Below are 15,963 nucleotides of genomic sequence, written 5' to 3'. Positions count from 1 at the left end.
AGGAGACAGTTTGGAAGACAGGGTAATATGGTGATAAAATCCTTTCCCTAAAATGGGCTTCTGTCGTGAGCGGCCCACGCAGGGCAGCTCAATTGCTCTGCGTGCGGAATCAACATCAAGAGATTGCGGAAGCATAATTTTTTGGTACCTGGGGAGCTGGTGATCGTTGGTCCTGGAGCCCCCCCCACCCCAAAAACAAAAAACAAATCCTTTCCCAGGATTCAGAGAATATGCTTTAAAAATATACACCGAGAGGGAGTTATTTGGCTACAATCTCTAAGTAGGAGGAAAACCCAGCCATTACCACTTGAAGCTTTTCCATGCTAGTGCTAACAGCATGGATGATTTAGACCATTTGTAATCAGAGCTCTAGCTTATTTATTAAACAAATTAGCAGTGGCAGAAATGATGGTATTTATTGAGGTACTGAAATTTTACAACTGATAGAGGTATTTATTATTATTTATTCTGATTATTCCTTAGTAGTCTATTTTGGGTATAGATGAAATGTTGATCCAGCCAGGGGCTTCAGAGTGAGGGGATAACTGTAGAAATACATGTAGAACAGAATCATCATCCACACCCACCTAAGAAGAAGTGGAAGATGTGCAGAGCAACATATACTCTGGTTTCAAGAGAACACACGGACAATAAAGAAATGGGCTTTCAACACACACCATGGCTTTTGAGTTCAATTATAATCTGCCTTTTTCAAATATGCAACTGTGTCTTTGAGATGCCTGGGGAGACACTTTCTCACCTGTTTAACTCTACAGTGGAATAAAATGAGTTGTCAGTGATGATCTGTGTACAGGAACCATTCTATGTAGGTCTACATGAAGAGTAGGTATTCTGAGCCCTTCAAATGAAACTTATCCAAACACACACACAGAATATGAAGTGTCAACAGGCAAAAATCATTACTTCTGGAATCTCTGATTTATGAAAGCGGAATGTACAAAATCCTAATCTTACTTAAATGGAGAGTGAGTGTACAACTTATATATGTGGTAATGTACATTACAAAGAATTTACCCCCAGTTTCCTCTAAGTAACACCACCCTCATTTACTCAAGTTCTTCAAACTCTGAGGATCCAGAAGCTTTATGACCAAGAACAGCCACGAATAAACAGACCCCAGCCTGCGATCAGACTGATTCTGTGGGGTTTCCTATTAAGAGAGTTGAGACAGCCAAAACAAAGAGCCTGGGTGATTCACTAAGAGACAAATACATCAGTCAAAGCTTTTGTGTTAAGATACCAATAGTCACTTGAAATTTGGGAGATTTATTAAACAGGAATCATATGTGGTGATTCATAGCAATATATTCCCTACCTGGTGGTGAGCCACTCTCCCATCACCTGCTACACTCGGAGAAGTCTGGAGCAATCCTGGGAGGACGGCACTGCGACTGATGGATTCAAGGGGGCCAGGGAGGGGAAGGCATAGCTCAGTGGTAGAGCACGTGCTTAGCACGTACAAGGTCCTGGGTTCAATCCCCAGCACCTCCATTAAAAAATTAATTAAAACCTAATTACCTACCCCCACCCCAAAACAAACAACAACAAAAAAGATCCATTTGTTGAGGGGAGGGTACAGCTCAGTGGTAGAGCTGGTGCTTAGCATACTGGGTTCAACCCCCAGTAACTTCATTAAATAAATAAGCAAATAAACAAAACTAACTACCTTCTTCCCCAAAACAAAAAAACAGTACCCAACAGAGGGGGCCAGGGAAACACTGAGGGATCCCAGGGGAAGGCCCATTCTTACATTCCAGTTTTTAGTCTTCTGAAAACTGCCCTATAATCGTCAGCGACTACAAAGAAAGATATGCATGGCAGGAAGAGAACCTGCACTGACCAACATGCAGGCTCATCGGAAGGAGCTGGAGGGGACCATTAACCCTTTTAAACCCCTGCTCACGGTCCTGAGTCCAGCTTTCCCAGGATGGAGGGGGTGGCTGAGAGTCTGGAGAGAATGAAGCAATGGGTGAGGGGTTGACACAGAAACCTGTCTCTTTCCTCCAACGCTGGCGCCCCTTCCTCAGAATGCCCACCTTTCCGACACGGTCACCACGTGGACCCCAACCTGAAAGGGAAGCAAAGTGCCACACACACCGGAAGACAAGTTTTATTTGGGAGGAGTTTCTAATTGTTAAAGCTGCAAGCAAGTGCCTTTCACAATTACAGTCCTACAGACCTAGCAGTTTCGGGGAGCCCAGTGTGCAAAATCGTATCCCAACATTAATAATAAAAACACACCCACACGAAAGAGCTTTTAGATGGGTCTGGAATGTACAGCCACTGATTTCAGCTGTTCTCGCTTCCTCGGGAACCAGGTGGGACGGAGGCAACGCCCACCGGAGGAAACGTCTCTGTATGAGTTAGCTACTTGGATGAGACTACCCACTCCTTACAAAGCACAGGAAGATAACAGGGCTCGGCTGGTGGGGTACATGGCACAGCCCCGGTTTCACAGGGAGCTCCTGGGGCCCTGGGGTCAGCAGCTGCTGGGATATGGCACACAAAGTAAAAGCCTTCGGTCACAGACGGGAGAGCGTGTCCAAGGGCAGGCGTCACACCTGGCCCCACCATTCATTTGCTACCGCAGAGCCTGTTCCGCGGTAGCTCCGGGAAAATGTTTGCGACAGTTAAAAGAACAAAACCAAACCCCCCTCGTAATATTCCCCAGAAAGTCCATGTCTGCCAAGAAAAAAGGACGTGGTCAGGGTTCCCACGGGGGACTCCGCCTCCCGTCCACTTCCGTTTCCACGTGATATAAGACATCAGCCAGAGTGTGCTCGACCACCGCGCCCCAGCCCATGTCACTCATCTGCGGGGGGAACAGGGAACGGAGAAACGAGGTGAGATGAGTAAGTGCAGCAAGAAGCAACAGAGACTTGGGGGGGAGGGGTGGTAGCGTGCAGACATGGTCAATGTTACTCACGGGGCGGTAAGTGAGATCCTTTGGCGGGTACTTGAAGCACGGTCCAAAGTTAATGGAGACCTAGGATAAATTCAATCCAGGCAGACACGAAGAAACAGAAGAAGAAAGTAGTGAAAAACTTAAAATGTGACAAGGGAAATTTTTCTCTCTAAATGGAGCTGTGATCTTCAGGGTATAACTGGAAAAAACAACATATATTAATATTGCCAAAAGTGGGCAATACCCTATATCCACCTGGTATCAGGTAAATAAAACAGACCTGTGTTGATTTCTGTTTATAACCTAAGGATTTCTTTGTATCACTTCAGTGGCAGCTACTGACAGCATGGAAGGACATGGAGGTCTCCAGGCACTGCCTTTTCAAATTAAGTTTTTTCTTTAAACTAAGAGGCTCTAATAATATTCCTCTTCATGCTGGATCATATTTTTTAAAAAAGAAAATCAATATAAGTAAGTTACTAATGGTCGGTTAGCATGGCATGTAACATCAAATTGCTTTGTGTCCGTATATACTTTACATCCTTTGCACTGAACAGTAACATTTACCACAGTAACCTCCAAAGGAAAAGTATGTGTTACAATCATTCCATGACCTTTATTTATCCAAGCAAATTCTTGGTGAAGCACCCACGTGTTTCTGGGAAAGACAGTAAAAGCAGGAGCACATTCTCATCTCACTCGCAGGCTTTTCAGATTTCTTTCTGAAAGCTGATCAGTGGCTCTTTCCCCGCAACCATTCCTCTCTCTCCGTCAAGTCCTGCTCATGGGAGGAACAGATGATTAATACGTACCGTGCAGCTCTTGTAGAGCGAGATGGCCGGAAAGTAAACCCCCTCAAAAATATCTTTGTAAGCCACACCTTGATTGACACCGTTTTTATAAAAAATTATCTGAAACAAAAACCACAGTTTGACTTCAGAATTTAGATCAAAAAAGAATGAAGCTGGAGAATCCTTTATCACCAGTCTGGTGACAGGACTGCTAAAGAATTCGAAGAACAGCACACAGCTTGTAACAGGCATGCCTGACATTCATGTAATACCTCGGATTTTTCAGTCTGTCTACGTACTCTATTCCAGTTGGTCCTCAGGAATTTCTGAATTCCTCTGCTACTGATACCAAACGGTTCTACCTTCTATTATTCATTACATTGCATTTATAAAAAGTAATTGGTCCGGGGAGGATATAGCTTAACTGGTAGCGTGCATGCCTAGCATGCACAAGGTCCTGGGTTCAATCCCCGCTACCTCCTCTAAAAATAAATAAGTGAACCTAATACCCACCCCACCCCCAAAAAAGAACTGGGGAAAAAAAAAAAAGTAATCGGCCGTTTCCACTGACCCCTTGGAACTAGACTCTTCTGAGCTTATTTATTTATCTGTCCCCCTTCCCTGGCCTCAGGGTCTTACTTCAGCGTTTCTACTTTGAAAATCTTGTAGGACCTCCTGTCAAAGTCTCTGAATTCTCATTTCTTTGTCCTTTCTCTCTTGAAACCATCCTGAACATTCTCCCTTCACCCTACAAATGGACTTCAGAAAAGGCTACTTTTTCTGAAGGAAATTTCTCTGCCTCTTCTCCCAGCAAGCGCTATCTTCTGCCTGGCTGTATTTTCTGGCTGTATCATCCTTAGAGCGATTAACTGTTTCCCTCTACTATTTTTTCCCTAGAAACAACTGGAACCCTGGTTTACTTCTCCCATATCCACTTCTATTATTGTCGCAGGTGGCTTCACAGTTTTCTTATGGAAAAAAATGTTTCCAGCTCAGAGCTGCCTTCCTCCCCGCCTCCGTCTGCTTGTGGCCCCAGTGGCCGGTGCAGAGGTACCAGCCCTTCTTTGATTGTGCTGTGACCTTGGGCAGACATGTTCCCAGCCACCCTGGAGAAAGGACAGAGGGAAAGTTCTCGAAGACACTGAAGGAGCCTTCAAGCTCCTGCCACCCCGGGGTCACCCAGCGAGGCCAAGCCTCTCCTCCTCCAGGGTTCCTCCCTTTGACTTGACTTCTCCTCTGATAAGGAATAAGCATCTCGGACTTGCTTCCTCACCTGCTCACAGACATTCTTATTCGACCGCTGTTTTATATCCTTTTCTCTAAGAACCCAGGTCACCCCTCCCCTGGCAGCAGCAGGCACCCCAGAAAGGGCCAAACACAGCAGGCAGGAGAGCGCACTGGCTCTGTGCTGCGTCAGTGGATACCCCTTCGCCCCCCGTGAGCCTCAATGTCCTCTCTTCTATAATAAGGGGGTTGGGCCCCGTCTTCAGAGTCTTCTGATTCTGACATTTTGCTGCCCGTGACTCACCTCGCTATGGGGAGTCTGCTTTAGGCTCTTCTCTGCTTTATCCACAAAGTCTTTTTCCTCAAAATACAAATAACTCTTGAACTTTATCAAAGCCTTGAAAACCAAGAGAGAATGAAAGAAAAGGAACATTAAAGCATTAGCTACATCATCATGAAATTTTTAAAAAAGCCAGATTCACACAAATAGCACTGAGTCCTTATGTTCTGAACAGAAGTTAAAAATCTTTGCAGAATCAGCTTTGTTAGACTGTGAACTATGCGCTTCTTAAAAATTACCAGATGGCACAGGTTTGTTACACATTTTCACAAAAGGCCCTTACTAAGATTTTGAGGGCATTTCCCTCCTAGTTTCGTACCGGTTTCCCCCACAGGTGGTCTTGGGGTCACTCCTTTCTTATTGGTTCCCAACAGTCTAAGTAACTATTCACTCTCAGATAAATATACGGCATTTAAAAAAATGTTTGAATTTCCTTGCACATACGTATATTAAGTATGGTGAGAAAAAGCTCAAACGCTATACGAGAACACTGAATTGAAGAGAATCTCTTCCCCTCTCACCATGTCCCTCAATACTCAGTTTCCTGTAGCCAAACGCAATTGCAGTTCCAGTGTCCTATTATCTTTCTACGAAGTCTAGGCCTATGTTAATATTGTCAAAAAAACCCAATTAAGACCACACCAGGCAAAAACACAAAAAAAAGCAAAAAAGGGCATAGAAATGATAACATACTATATATTGTTTTGCATCTTGCCTTTTTCATTCAATGATATATATATACTAAGGTCATTTTGTATCAGTTTAGAGGTAGCTTTTGAACAGATCCATAGCATTGTTTTATGGACATATTAGTTGCTCATTTAAATTAAAAACAAATTATTATAAGTAAAAATAAATAATTTTACACTCATACAGTATCCTCAAGGTAAGTGCAGACCTCTGTGTATGGTACAACCAGGAATTCATGTGGTTTAAGGTTCTCGGTGGCAGGAGGGGTGATGGCAGTCAACACTGATACCACTAATAATACATCGTGGTCTGACTGCTGATTACCAGAACAAGCTCAGAGAACAGACCCTACCTGACTTAATGACTTACCCTAAAGCTACAGTCATCAGGGCAGTGTGGTGCTGGCGTAAGTAAGCATCAACAAATATGTCAATTGAACAGAGCGCCCAGGACCAGACCTCCACTTACAGTTATTTGATTTTCACAAAATGGTGCTAGAGTAAATGAGTAACCACACGGAAAAAAAATTAACCTTAACCCCTATTCCACATCATACACAAAAGTTAATTCAAGGTGGATCAAAAACTTAAAATGTAAAAGCTAAAACCATGTTTCCCAAGAAGACATGGAAGAGTATCTTTATGACTTGGAGGGAGGCAGAGATTAATTCACAGAAAGCAACAGACTTGTAAAAGAGAAATCTGAGAAGGGGGTATAGCTCAATGGTAGGGTGTGTGCTTAGCATGCATAAGATCCTGGGTTCAACCCCCAGTACCTCCATTAAAATAAGTGAACCTAATTACCTCCCCCCCAAACAAAAACAAACAAAAAACCAAACATAAAAATCTGAGCTAGATTTCATAAAAATTAAATTCTTCAGTTCACCAGAAGACACCATAAGAAAATGAACAGGCAAATCAGAGTAGGAGAAAAATATTTTTTAAAAAGTCAATTCCAACAAAGGTCTATAATCCAGAATATATGAAGAACAACAACTCATTAAAAATAACAACACAATTTTTTAAAAAGGCAAAATATTTGAATAGAAACTTCACAAAAGACTGATGAGTAGCCAATAACCATATGAAAAACTGCTCAATATCATTAGTCATCAAAGAATGCTAATTTAAACCAAACGAGACACTACTGCACACCCACCAAAAAGGCTAAAATTAAGCTGACAGACAACAAATGCTGGCAAGGACATGGAGCAACCAAAATTGTCATACACTGTTAGTGCGAATAGAGAGTCCGCCAATTTCCTATAAAACTAAATGTACACTGACCCAGCAATTCCACTTCTAGGCAATGACTAAAAATAAATAAAAACAGGGGAGGCTGGGGGAGGGGGTATAGCCCAAGTGGTAGAGCATATGCTTATCAAGCACAAGGTCCTGGGTTTGATCCCCAGTACCTCCTCCAAAAATTAAAATAAATAAAATAAATGAGTAACTCCCCCCTCCATAAAGGTCAAAAAAATAGTCTCAATCACCTTAAAAAAAAAAAAAAGCACATTGACAAAAAGATCTATCTGTACAAGACTATTCATAGCAACTTTATAATAACCCCAAACTTGAAATGGCCCAAGTGTCCATCAATAGGAAAATGGATAAGCACACTGTGGTGACATACAATGGAAACTACCCTGCAGTATAAAAGAACAAACTACAGATTCGTGTAAGAACATGGAAGAATCTCGAAAGCGTTATGCTGAACAATAAAAGCCACGAACAAAAGACTGCACACTGCATGGTTCCATTCATACGAGTTCAAGAACAAGCAAGACTAATGGAATAGAATTATGATGGGGGAAAGAAATTCAAACCAGTGGCTGCCTCACTGAGGGTGGGAGCTGGGAATGACTGGGAAGAGTATGAGCGAACTTCCTGGGATGTAAGATTCTACGTCTCCACAGGGGTTTGGGTCAAATGCCAAACTCAAGTGAGCGTACACTTAAAATGTGTATGTTTCATTTTATGTAAAATTTGTACATTGTATTATGTAAATTTTATATCAAAAGAAAAAAATAAACAAAAGTTCAACTCTATTTAATGATACGGATCCTGAAGCACTTGTGGGGAGTGGGGTGGGGAGGGCTGTACTGACAGCTGCAGCATTCTCCTAAGTGCATTAACAAAGATGGATGGATGAGTGGGTGGGCGGGTGGAGGAATGAACGGGTAACATTAATGGCAGAATCTAGGTGATGGGTATTTGGACACCGACTTTTAACTTCTTTCAACTCTGTTATGTCTCAAAATTTTCATAAAGAAATGTTGGGGAAAGCTGTGAAAGATGAGTCAGCCTCACAAGAGAACACACAGCTGCAGGCACTGGCTGCCACAGGTCTTCAAGCTCAGTCATCTCTGGGGAGGACAGACTCACCTTATCTTTGTAGGTATCAGGCAGTGACTTGGCTGTCTCTGTGTCTTCAGGCAGATTGATATAAAATCCCAAGACGTCTCCCTGCCCATAGCCAGATGAGTAATGTTTGCCGATGGACTGGTGGAACTTGGTTCCCTTTTTGCTTCGCCAAGAATAGCTAAATTTATCATAGCCTAAGGGAGCTTGAAGGTTACCTGTCCCAATAAAAACATACACAGGCAGTCAGGATGCAAGTCACCCCTGGTTCGCTAAAGGAAAAGATCCTACTCTTTCTTTGGTTTGTTTTTACCAATTTTGTAAAAGTGCTAACAAACTACTTCTCACAAGCAAAGAATTATAAAAATATTCCCAGGAATTACAAACCACAAAATTCAATTCAGGAATTGAATTTTATGCCCATAATCCAGTAACCTCAGAAGTTGTGAAGCTTAGCCAGCTGGTTTATACCTCTCTCCCCACTGTCCATTATTATAGCCCCAGCTTACCTAATGGCTGGGACCAACCCAGCCTGGCAGCAGTGTCCGGCGGCATCTCATCCACAGTGATTTCAAAGTACCAGGCACCTTTCCGAACCCCGTGAGAAGCCCGAACCATAGAGTAGCCCTTCTCTCCAACCACAGTCAGCCGGTCATCAGAGATCTTTAACTGGGGAGCTGCAGTGATGGGGATTAAAACAAAGGCCTGAAAATTCTCTGAATACTTGGAGACAACTGCCACAGAAAGACGAGTCTCCTGCCTGCCACTAAAACTAAATAAAAAGTTGGTATATCAGGTGAGGAATTTGAAATATTCACTCAGGGGTTGAAAAGTCTCAACATAAGATATAAACGGAGAAGGAAAGAGGGGAAAAAAAGGAAGAATGCCATCAGGTAATCAGTTTTTATTAAATGTGATTATTTAAGATGGAAGGTTAAAATTAATTATTCTATTGATTCCCTAAAATATAACTAACTGATTGTAAAGGTTTGGATCCTGATGTGAATTCAACCATCCTTTAGAAGACTTAACTTTATATCCGAAACAATTTCAGACTTTCAAAAATAGTACAGAGTTCTCATGTCTTTCACGAGCTTCCCCAAATATTAACACCATTTATGACCATAATACAGTTATCAAAACCAGAAAATTAACATTGACACAATACTATAAAACTAATCTAGCCAGAAAGGGAAAGAAAAATACCATACGACATCACTTATATGTGGTATCTAAAAAAAAAGACAAACGAGCTTATTTGCAAAACAGAAGCAGACTCTCAGACATAGAGATCTTGTGATTACCAGGGGCCAGGGGTGAGAGGGGATAAACTGGGAGTTAGAGACTTGAAGATACTAACTGATACATATATATAGAATAGATAAACAAGTTCATGCTGTATAATGCAGGGAACTATATTCAATATCTTGTAGTAATTTATGGTGAAAAAGAACATGAAAATGAATATATGTACGTTTATATATGACTGAAGCATTATACTGTACACCAGAAATTGACACAACATTGTAAACTGACTACACTTCAATAAAACATACACACATACACATACAAAAACCCAGCTAGTCTACAGGTCACCTTCAAGTTAAGCCAATTACCTAAATAATATCCTTTGTCTGTTCCAGGATCTAATCCAAGATCCCTGTTTCATCTACCTGCCATGTCTCCTCAGGTCTTTCACGACCGTGACATTTTAAAGGGTGCTGGTCACTCGGTTTGCAGAATGTCCCTCGAGTAGGTTTACCTGGTGCTTCCTCCTGTTTGAGTCACACATATATCCTTGCTCACCTTTCTGGTCCAGCAATCCCACTTCTAGAGTTCTACCTTGAAAATATACCACCAACAATACAAAAACACACATGCCTACAGTCATTCACTGCCTTTGTTTGTGAATGCAAAATCCTAGAAACGCTCTAAATGCCCATATACAGAGTGGTTGAATAAACCATGTATGTTCACAAAACGGTGCATCATGAAGCTAAAAAAAAAAGAAGAAAATGAGGACGATCTCTGAACCAGCATGGAGTAACTGTACGAAGCACAATGCAAGATAATCTACAGTGGGCTGCCCGTCAGGTATGAAAAAAGGAGATAAAAGGAAATACACATGTATCTGCTCACTTGCGCAGGAAGAGACACAGCAAGGATAAAATAGAAACTAAAGAGACTGGTTACATGTAAGGGGTGAGTGGGAAAGGAATGTGGTGGGAGAAAAAGAGGAAACGAGAACAGGGTAGCAGGGATGAGGAAGGAGCAACACTCTGTGTAAACCTTTTTGAACAACAGTAACTCTCAGAACCCCAGTGATGCTGCACATGCCCTTCAAAGACACTCCTGACACACAGATACACCCCCAAAATGTCAGAGAACCCCAAATGGCATGAACACTAACAAATGAACCTGCTGGACTGCAAGTGGAAAACATAATGAAACAGAACCACACTGATAGAGGTGGGGAAGATAGGAACCAAACTAAGTGTCCCGCTGGGACACCGCAAGCCTAGGACAGAAGGAGCTGCACATACATGCCGGGATCCAGTCAGTGCATGTTTCCTGCAGTGGTTAGCAATTCTCAAACTACCTCAAGCTTTGGATTAAACAGAATGTGACTTGTACATCTTTAAACAAAATGTGTATTAAAAAAATGTGTATTATTGAATCTGTTAGAAATGAACAAGTAAGAAAATATATCGTAGATAATTAAGAGTCAGGTTTCTTTCTCACTGCTAGAGAAGGAAGTTACAAATACGGAAAGGTGGAAGGCTGGAACAACTCTATGGTATTTAATTAAAATTCGAGGCATCAGTGTAAACCCAGTATAGGCCTGTGTGAATGTGTCAGTTAACCATGTACATACATCTCCCACCTCAGTCCACTGAGGGAGGCGCCTAGAAGCAACACCCTGTAACAGTGAGCATACCAAACAAACACTTATATCTTCACTTCTAAATACCATTCTCCAAACAAAGGAACCAGGGCTCCTTGGAGAAGTAGCTGATGCTTGGACTGCAGACTGGAAAATATGAGATGAGCCAAAAACATCTTGTGACACCAGAAAGTTAAGGAAAAAAAAGAGATAGGGCTTATCAAAAGGACAAAAGATTCCATTTGCAACAATGCAGATGGACCTGGAGGGCATTCTGCTTAGTAAAACGTCAGTCAGGGAGACACATACTCTATTATTACTTACATGTGGATTCTAAAAAAAAAAAAAATCAAATGAACGTATATAACAAAACAGAAAGAGACACAGATATAGAGAACAGACTAGTGGTCACCAGTGGGGAGAGAGGGAGGGGCAAAAGAGAAGGAGGTGATTAAGAGGTACAAACTACATACAGATGCATGATATAAACTATAAGGATATATTTATTATACAGCACTAGGAAATATAACCATTATTTTGTAGTAACTATAAAAATACCGAATCACTATGTTGTACACCTGAAAATAATATTCTAAGTCAACTATACTTCAATAAAAGAAAACTTAAAAACAACAACAACAACACCAACAAAAAAAAAAACAAAGAAAACATAAAAACCAACCTAAAGAAGCTCCTAATGGTCAAAGCTGGAATAATTTGAGCAACAAAATAAAATGCCCTCTACAAAATTAAATACCTAAGTCCACACTGAGAAATAATTAATAATACACGGAGAAAGGAAGTTAGTGGGCAAAACTTTACAAACAGGATACTTGCACAGCCTCAAAGTATCTTTCCCTAAGATGTTTACTAACAGCAGAGGGAAAGATGGCAGAGAGCCAGCAGAACCCACCTTCACCAAGGGATCACGTCAACACAACCAACGAGACACACTGACATCACCCGCCCCATGAGATGACGCAAAGGGAAGGACTCCTGTCTGCAGGGTTCTCCCAAAATATGTGCAAAATCAGTCTAAGCATGCGAAAAAGTTAAACAGACCCTCAGAGGAATATTCAACAAAATAACTGAATAATACTGCAAGAGGCGAAGGAGAAATAACTGAATGCAACGTGAGATCCTAGAAAAGAGGCATGAGGGGAAAAACTGGTGAAATTTAAATAAAGCCTTTCGTTTCATTAATAGCATTTACCAATGTTAATTTTCTGGTTTTGGTAATTGTTCTATGGTTGTGTAAGATCTTGCCATTAGGAGGAGCTTGATGAAGGATGTATGGAAATTCTATTATTTCTGCAACTTAGTGGGGAGGGTATAGCTCAAAGTGGTAGAGCGCATGCTTAGCATGCACAAGGTCCTGGGTTCAATCCCCAGTACCTCCTCTGAAAAAAAAAGTAAATAAATAAATAAACCTAATTACCTCTCCTCCCCCCCACAAAACAAACAAACAAAAGTATTATTTTTGCAACTTGACTGTAAGTTTAAAATTCATTCAAACTAGAAAGTTTAAAAAAAAAAAGTTATACTATATATAAATAGCTAGAGGTTGTAAGAAGAGACAAAGAAGGACATTATTTCCTACACAATCTGGCTGAGTCCAGGTAGAGACGGGGGTGAGGGAAGGGTAACAGACTGACTCAGGCTGGACAGGGCTAATGACAACAGTTGTAAGTAACACTGGGTCCCTCCTGAACATGAATAGGTTGCCCACCTCGATCATGCAGGGCTAACAAGACCCGTTCATACAAGCAGGCTCTGTAGAGGTCTCCGGGGATCGGTTTTCCCGCCCAGCAGTCCAGCTCGAGCTTCTCGGGGTCGGGAGCGTGGGGATCGGGCTCAGCTAGAATATACCGATAGCCATCTTTGTTAAACGGGTGCTCCAAGGGATAGCCGTGAGGGGGAAGGCGCTGAGCAGAAAACAAAGGGTCACTGCAGAAAGGAAAAAATAAAATCAAGAAACTAAAACCCCCTCTAGCTCAAGTGCCTTCAATTCTGTAAGAAAGGCCTCTGATCAATTAGGTTTCAGCTGGAATATAGGCAACTTCAAATGCTTTTCATTGTATTCAAATAGCTCACCCTGCTCTCTGCAGGCAAAACAGGGACATGAAAATTATTTATCTGTACAGATATCTACGAAAGTGAACCAGTCCATCAGAGGGGAGAAAGGAGAAGAGAAACCAAGGCAGTTTCCTTTAGCATATTTATTATGATAAACTAATGAACAGAACCTTCCTCCCTGTCCCCAGTCTGAGAAAGAAATGACCTGGACTTCACGACCTCAGTACTGAACTAGGTGAAGGGAGAGTCCCCAGAGGGAAGAGGCAGGAAGCTCAGTGACAGAGCTAACACTCCGTACAGGTTTCACTCCCTCCGGCAAACCTATCCTTTCTCAAGATGCCTTAACCAAACTGTGCTCCCAGGTAAACCACCACAGGGTGCTGCCCCAGGGCCGTTTTAAGTAGCAAACAAGTTCCTAAAACAAGATACCTAGCCTGGGGTTATTCTATCCCTCAAAGGGCTTAGGACTGGAGAATAATAAAAAGGCTAGTACCCTCAGACACCCGAGCTCTCCCCCTTGGCCAGCCGCAGAGAACACTCTAATGGTGGTGGTGGTGGTGGGGTGGTTCTGCCTACCTCCGGGCCTTCTTGGTGGTCCCCGTGGTCCCTCCATCCTGCTGTTTGCGCTTAGCTCCTCTTCCTTTTCCACTGCTTCCTGCTGCAATCCCCCCTGTGAAGAGAAGGCAGATCACTTTCCATGAACTGCGACTGACACTGACATTCCACAGGGACTAACACTTGCAGCGTGCATTTGTGTAACACTACAGGAGGACTGCCTTCCCGAAAGCATCCTGGATTTCACCCTGGTTCGGACTGAGTCTGCTGAGTGGCTCACAGCCCAGGACACTGGGTTAGGGCAGTAAGTCAAATGGACCTGGCACTAACAATACCTGCGCTGCCTTTTCAACCTTCTTTTCTCATTGAACTGCAACTTTCTAGGACACTTTCTGAGCTGTGACACAAATGCATTTTCACTCATTCAGATTCCAAACACCCACCGCTAAAAGCTATTGCACTACTGCGTGGATCGAGTTTATTTTTCCACCCAAATCAATACAAACATCCATAAAGAATACCCTCACTATAAGTAAATGTTCGCTCGCTTGAACTACACACAGTATATTCTGTAAACATCATAAAGGCACAACATGGGTAAAGCACTTAACTCGAATATCCAACAAGACAAAAGTACACTAAGCATGGAAAACAAAAACAGAAGAACTAAAAAGGTGTTTCTCTCCAGTGCTGCTAGGTAGGCACCCACTGTGGTCGTGCATAACACGAGCAGGAAAGGCGGCTTTCAATTTAGTAGGCAATTTTTACAATTATTAAGATTGTGCCAAATGCATCAAATTCAGGTTAGACTGACCTGGCTTGTGGAATGAAGAGCAAATATCAATAGAGAATTTACAAATTGTATACAAAAAATACATACATATACGTATTGAGCTATATAAGGCCACAAGGAATACTACCTTGTGTATTTCTGAATTAAGTACTTTTAAATTTTTGTCCAGTTCTGTCTTTCCTTTCAATTAGTTTGCTTTTCCATCTTCCAGAAAACATCCCTGAACTGTAGGAAAACACCTTTATGTAAACAACTGCATCTTAATTCGAGACAAGCTTGAAAATTACCAGCAGTTCTGCTGCAATAAAGAGGATGAAGACGTTGAGGGCAGGTCATATTCTGCTTAGACAGGACCAGACTGATGCAGAACTTCCTTCTATGAACACACTGGGTGTCATTTCTACTCCTCATGAAAGATTTAATGTTAAACTGTTGCAAACCTGTTGCAACATCAATGTTGCTAGTTTGAGTTACCTTAGTCAAAAAACTATTTAAGTTTTTATCGGTATTTGCATTTCAATTATTTTAAGAAAGTTTTAGGTCCATCTTGAACAAAACAAGCAATGCTGAGGGGACTGCTGGCCGTGTCAGGCAGAATATGACAACGTACAAGCTTTTAATTACTAACATTAAACCGGAACTACTGTTTCATAGTAAGTGCTATGGCCACCACTGTCACAATGCTTTAAAATTTTAACTTAGTTTTAGCTTCTACCACAACTCAGCAAAAAGCATTTTCCAAACCACAAAATACTTAAGTCTGAGAGGCTGAAAGAAGACAGAGGAGGAATTCACCTCCAAAAGAGGCTCCACCTGTAAGAACAGAAGTGGCACCATGTATTTGTCAAATTTTAACAATTAAAAGGGGGAAATAGGGTAAAAAGATGAACAATACATTTAGTTATCTCCAACCCATCTTAGAATATTAATAACAGTGGAAATGATTACATATTTAAGGTGCTACCACTCCAAAAGACAAGTTAATGACACCACGTGTCAGACGTGTAGCTAGCTACCGCCCCGCTCTCCCCACTCTTGTTAGGAAACCATTAGTAAGAAAGGACATTCCTGCCGCTGGACAGGTTAGGTAGAAAGACGTGCTACAGTGGGTGGTCAACACAGAAATGTTGTCATGTGAATCAGCTGAAAGACTCAGGGCAAGAAAAATTAGAAGATGGGCACAGGAAGTTTGTTAAATAACAGCTGAATTAAGGAAAAAGAATGGAGAGCAAATCTATCTAAACTGAGTGTTAGTTATGAGGATACAGATGGGGAGTCTAACATAAACACAGTAAATCTGACCTTAGGATTGTACCTTTTATGC

The 15,963-nt window shown here is 41.8% G+C and overlaps 1 protein-coding gene and 2 non-coding genes across 9 annotated transcripts in view; 2 read left to right on the top strand and 1 right to left on the bottom strand.

The window, feature by feature from the left end:
* Window positions 1–49: 49 nt before the first annotated feature.
* LOC123614381 (U11 spliceosomal RNA) lies at window positions 50–185 on the top strand. Its single transcript, XR_006721728.1, has one exon. It is a non-coding gene; the product is annotated as a U11 spliceosomal RNA (small nuclear RNA).
* Window positions 186–2,115: 1,930 nt separating this feature from the next.
* The window catches only part of ASH2L (ASH2 like, histone lysine methyltransferase complex subunit), a 23,670-nt gene continuing 9,822 nt past the window's right edge, over window positions 2,116–15,963 (bottom strand). For 4 of the 7 annotated variants that reach the window (XM_010946310.3, XM_010946319.3, XM_045509989.2 and 1 more), the window contains exons 9-17: window positions 15,435–15,452; window positions 13,868–13,961; window positions 12,945–13,162; window positions 8,841–9,008; window positions 8,356–8,549; window positions 5,246–5,338; window positions 3,739–3,837; window positions 2,948–3,007; window positions 2,116–2,833 (exon numbers count right to left, since the gene is read on the bottom strand). In XM_010946310.3, the coding sequence (XP_010944612.1) occupies window positions 2,726–2,833; window positions 2,948–3,007; window positions 3,739–3,837; window positions 5,246–5,338; window positions 8,356–8,549; window positions 8,841–9,008; window positions 12,945–13,162; window positions 13,868–13,961; window positions 15,435–15,452 (1,052 nt within the window). In that variant the 3' untranslated portion in view covers window positions 2,116–2,725. The other 3 variants (XM_010946328.3, XM_010946338.3, XM_074353656.1) reach the window with 2 other exon arrangements.
* On the top strand, window positions 7,318–7,390 carry TRNAD-AUC (transfer RNA aspartic acid (anticodon AUC)). Its single transcript has one exon. It is a non-coding gene; the product is annotated as a tRNA-Asp (tRNA).

The sequence above is a fragment of the Camelus bactrianus genome, chromosome 26, assembly GCF_048773025.1.
Source record: "Camelus bactrianus isolate YW-2024 breed Bactrian camel chromosome 26, ASM4877302v1, whole genome shotgun sequence".
NCBI classification, from domain to species: Eukaryota; Metazoa; Chordata; class Mammalia; order Artiodactyla; family Camelidae; genus Camelus; species Camelus bactrianus.
Note: the sequence above shows the minus strand (reverse complement) of the source record. Positions and strands in the feature narration are given on the sequence as shown.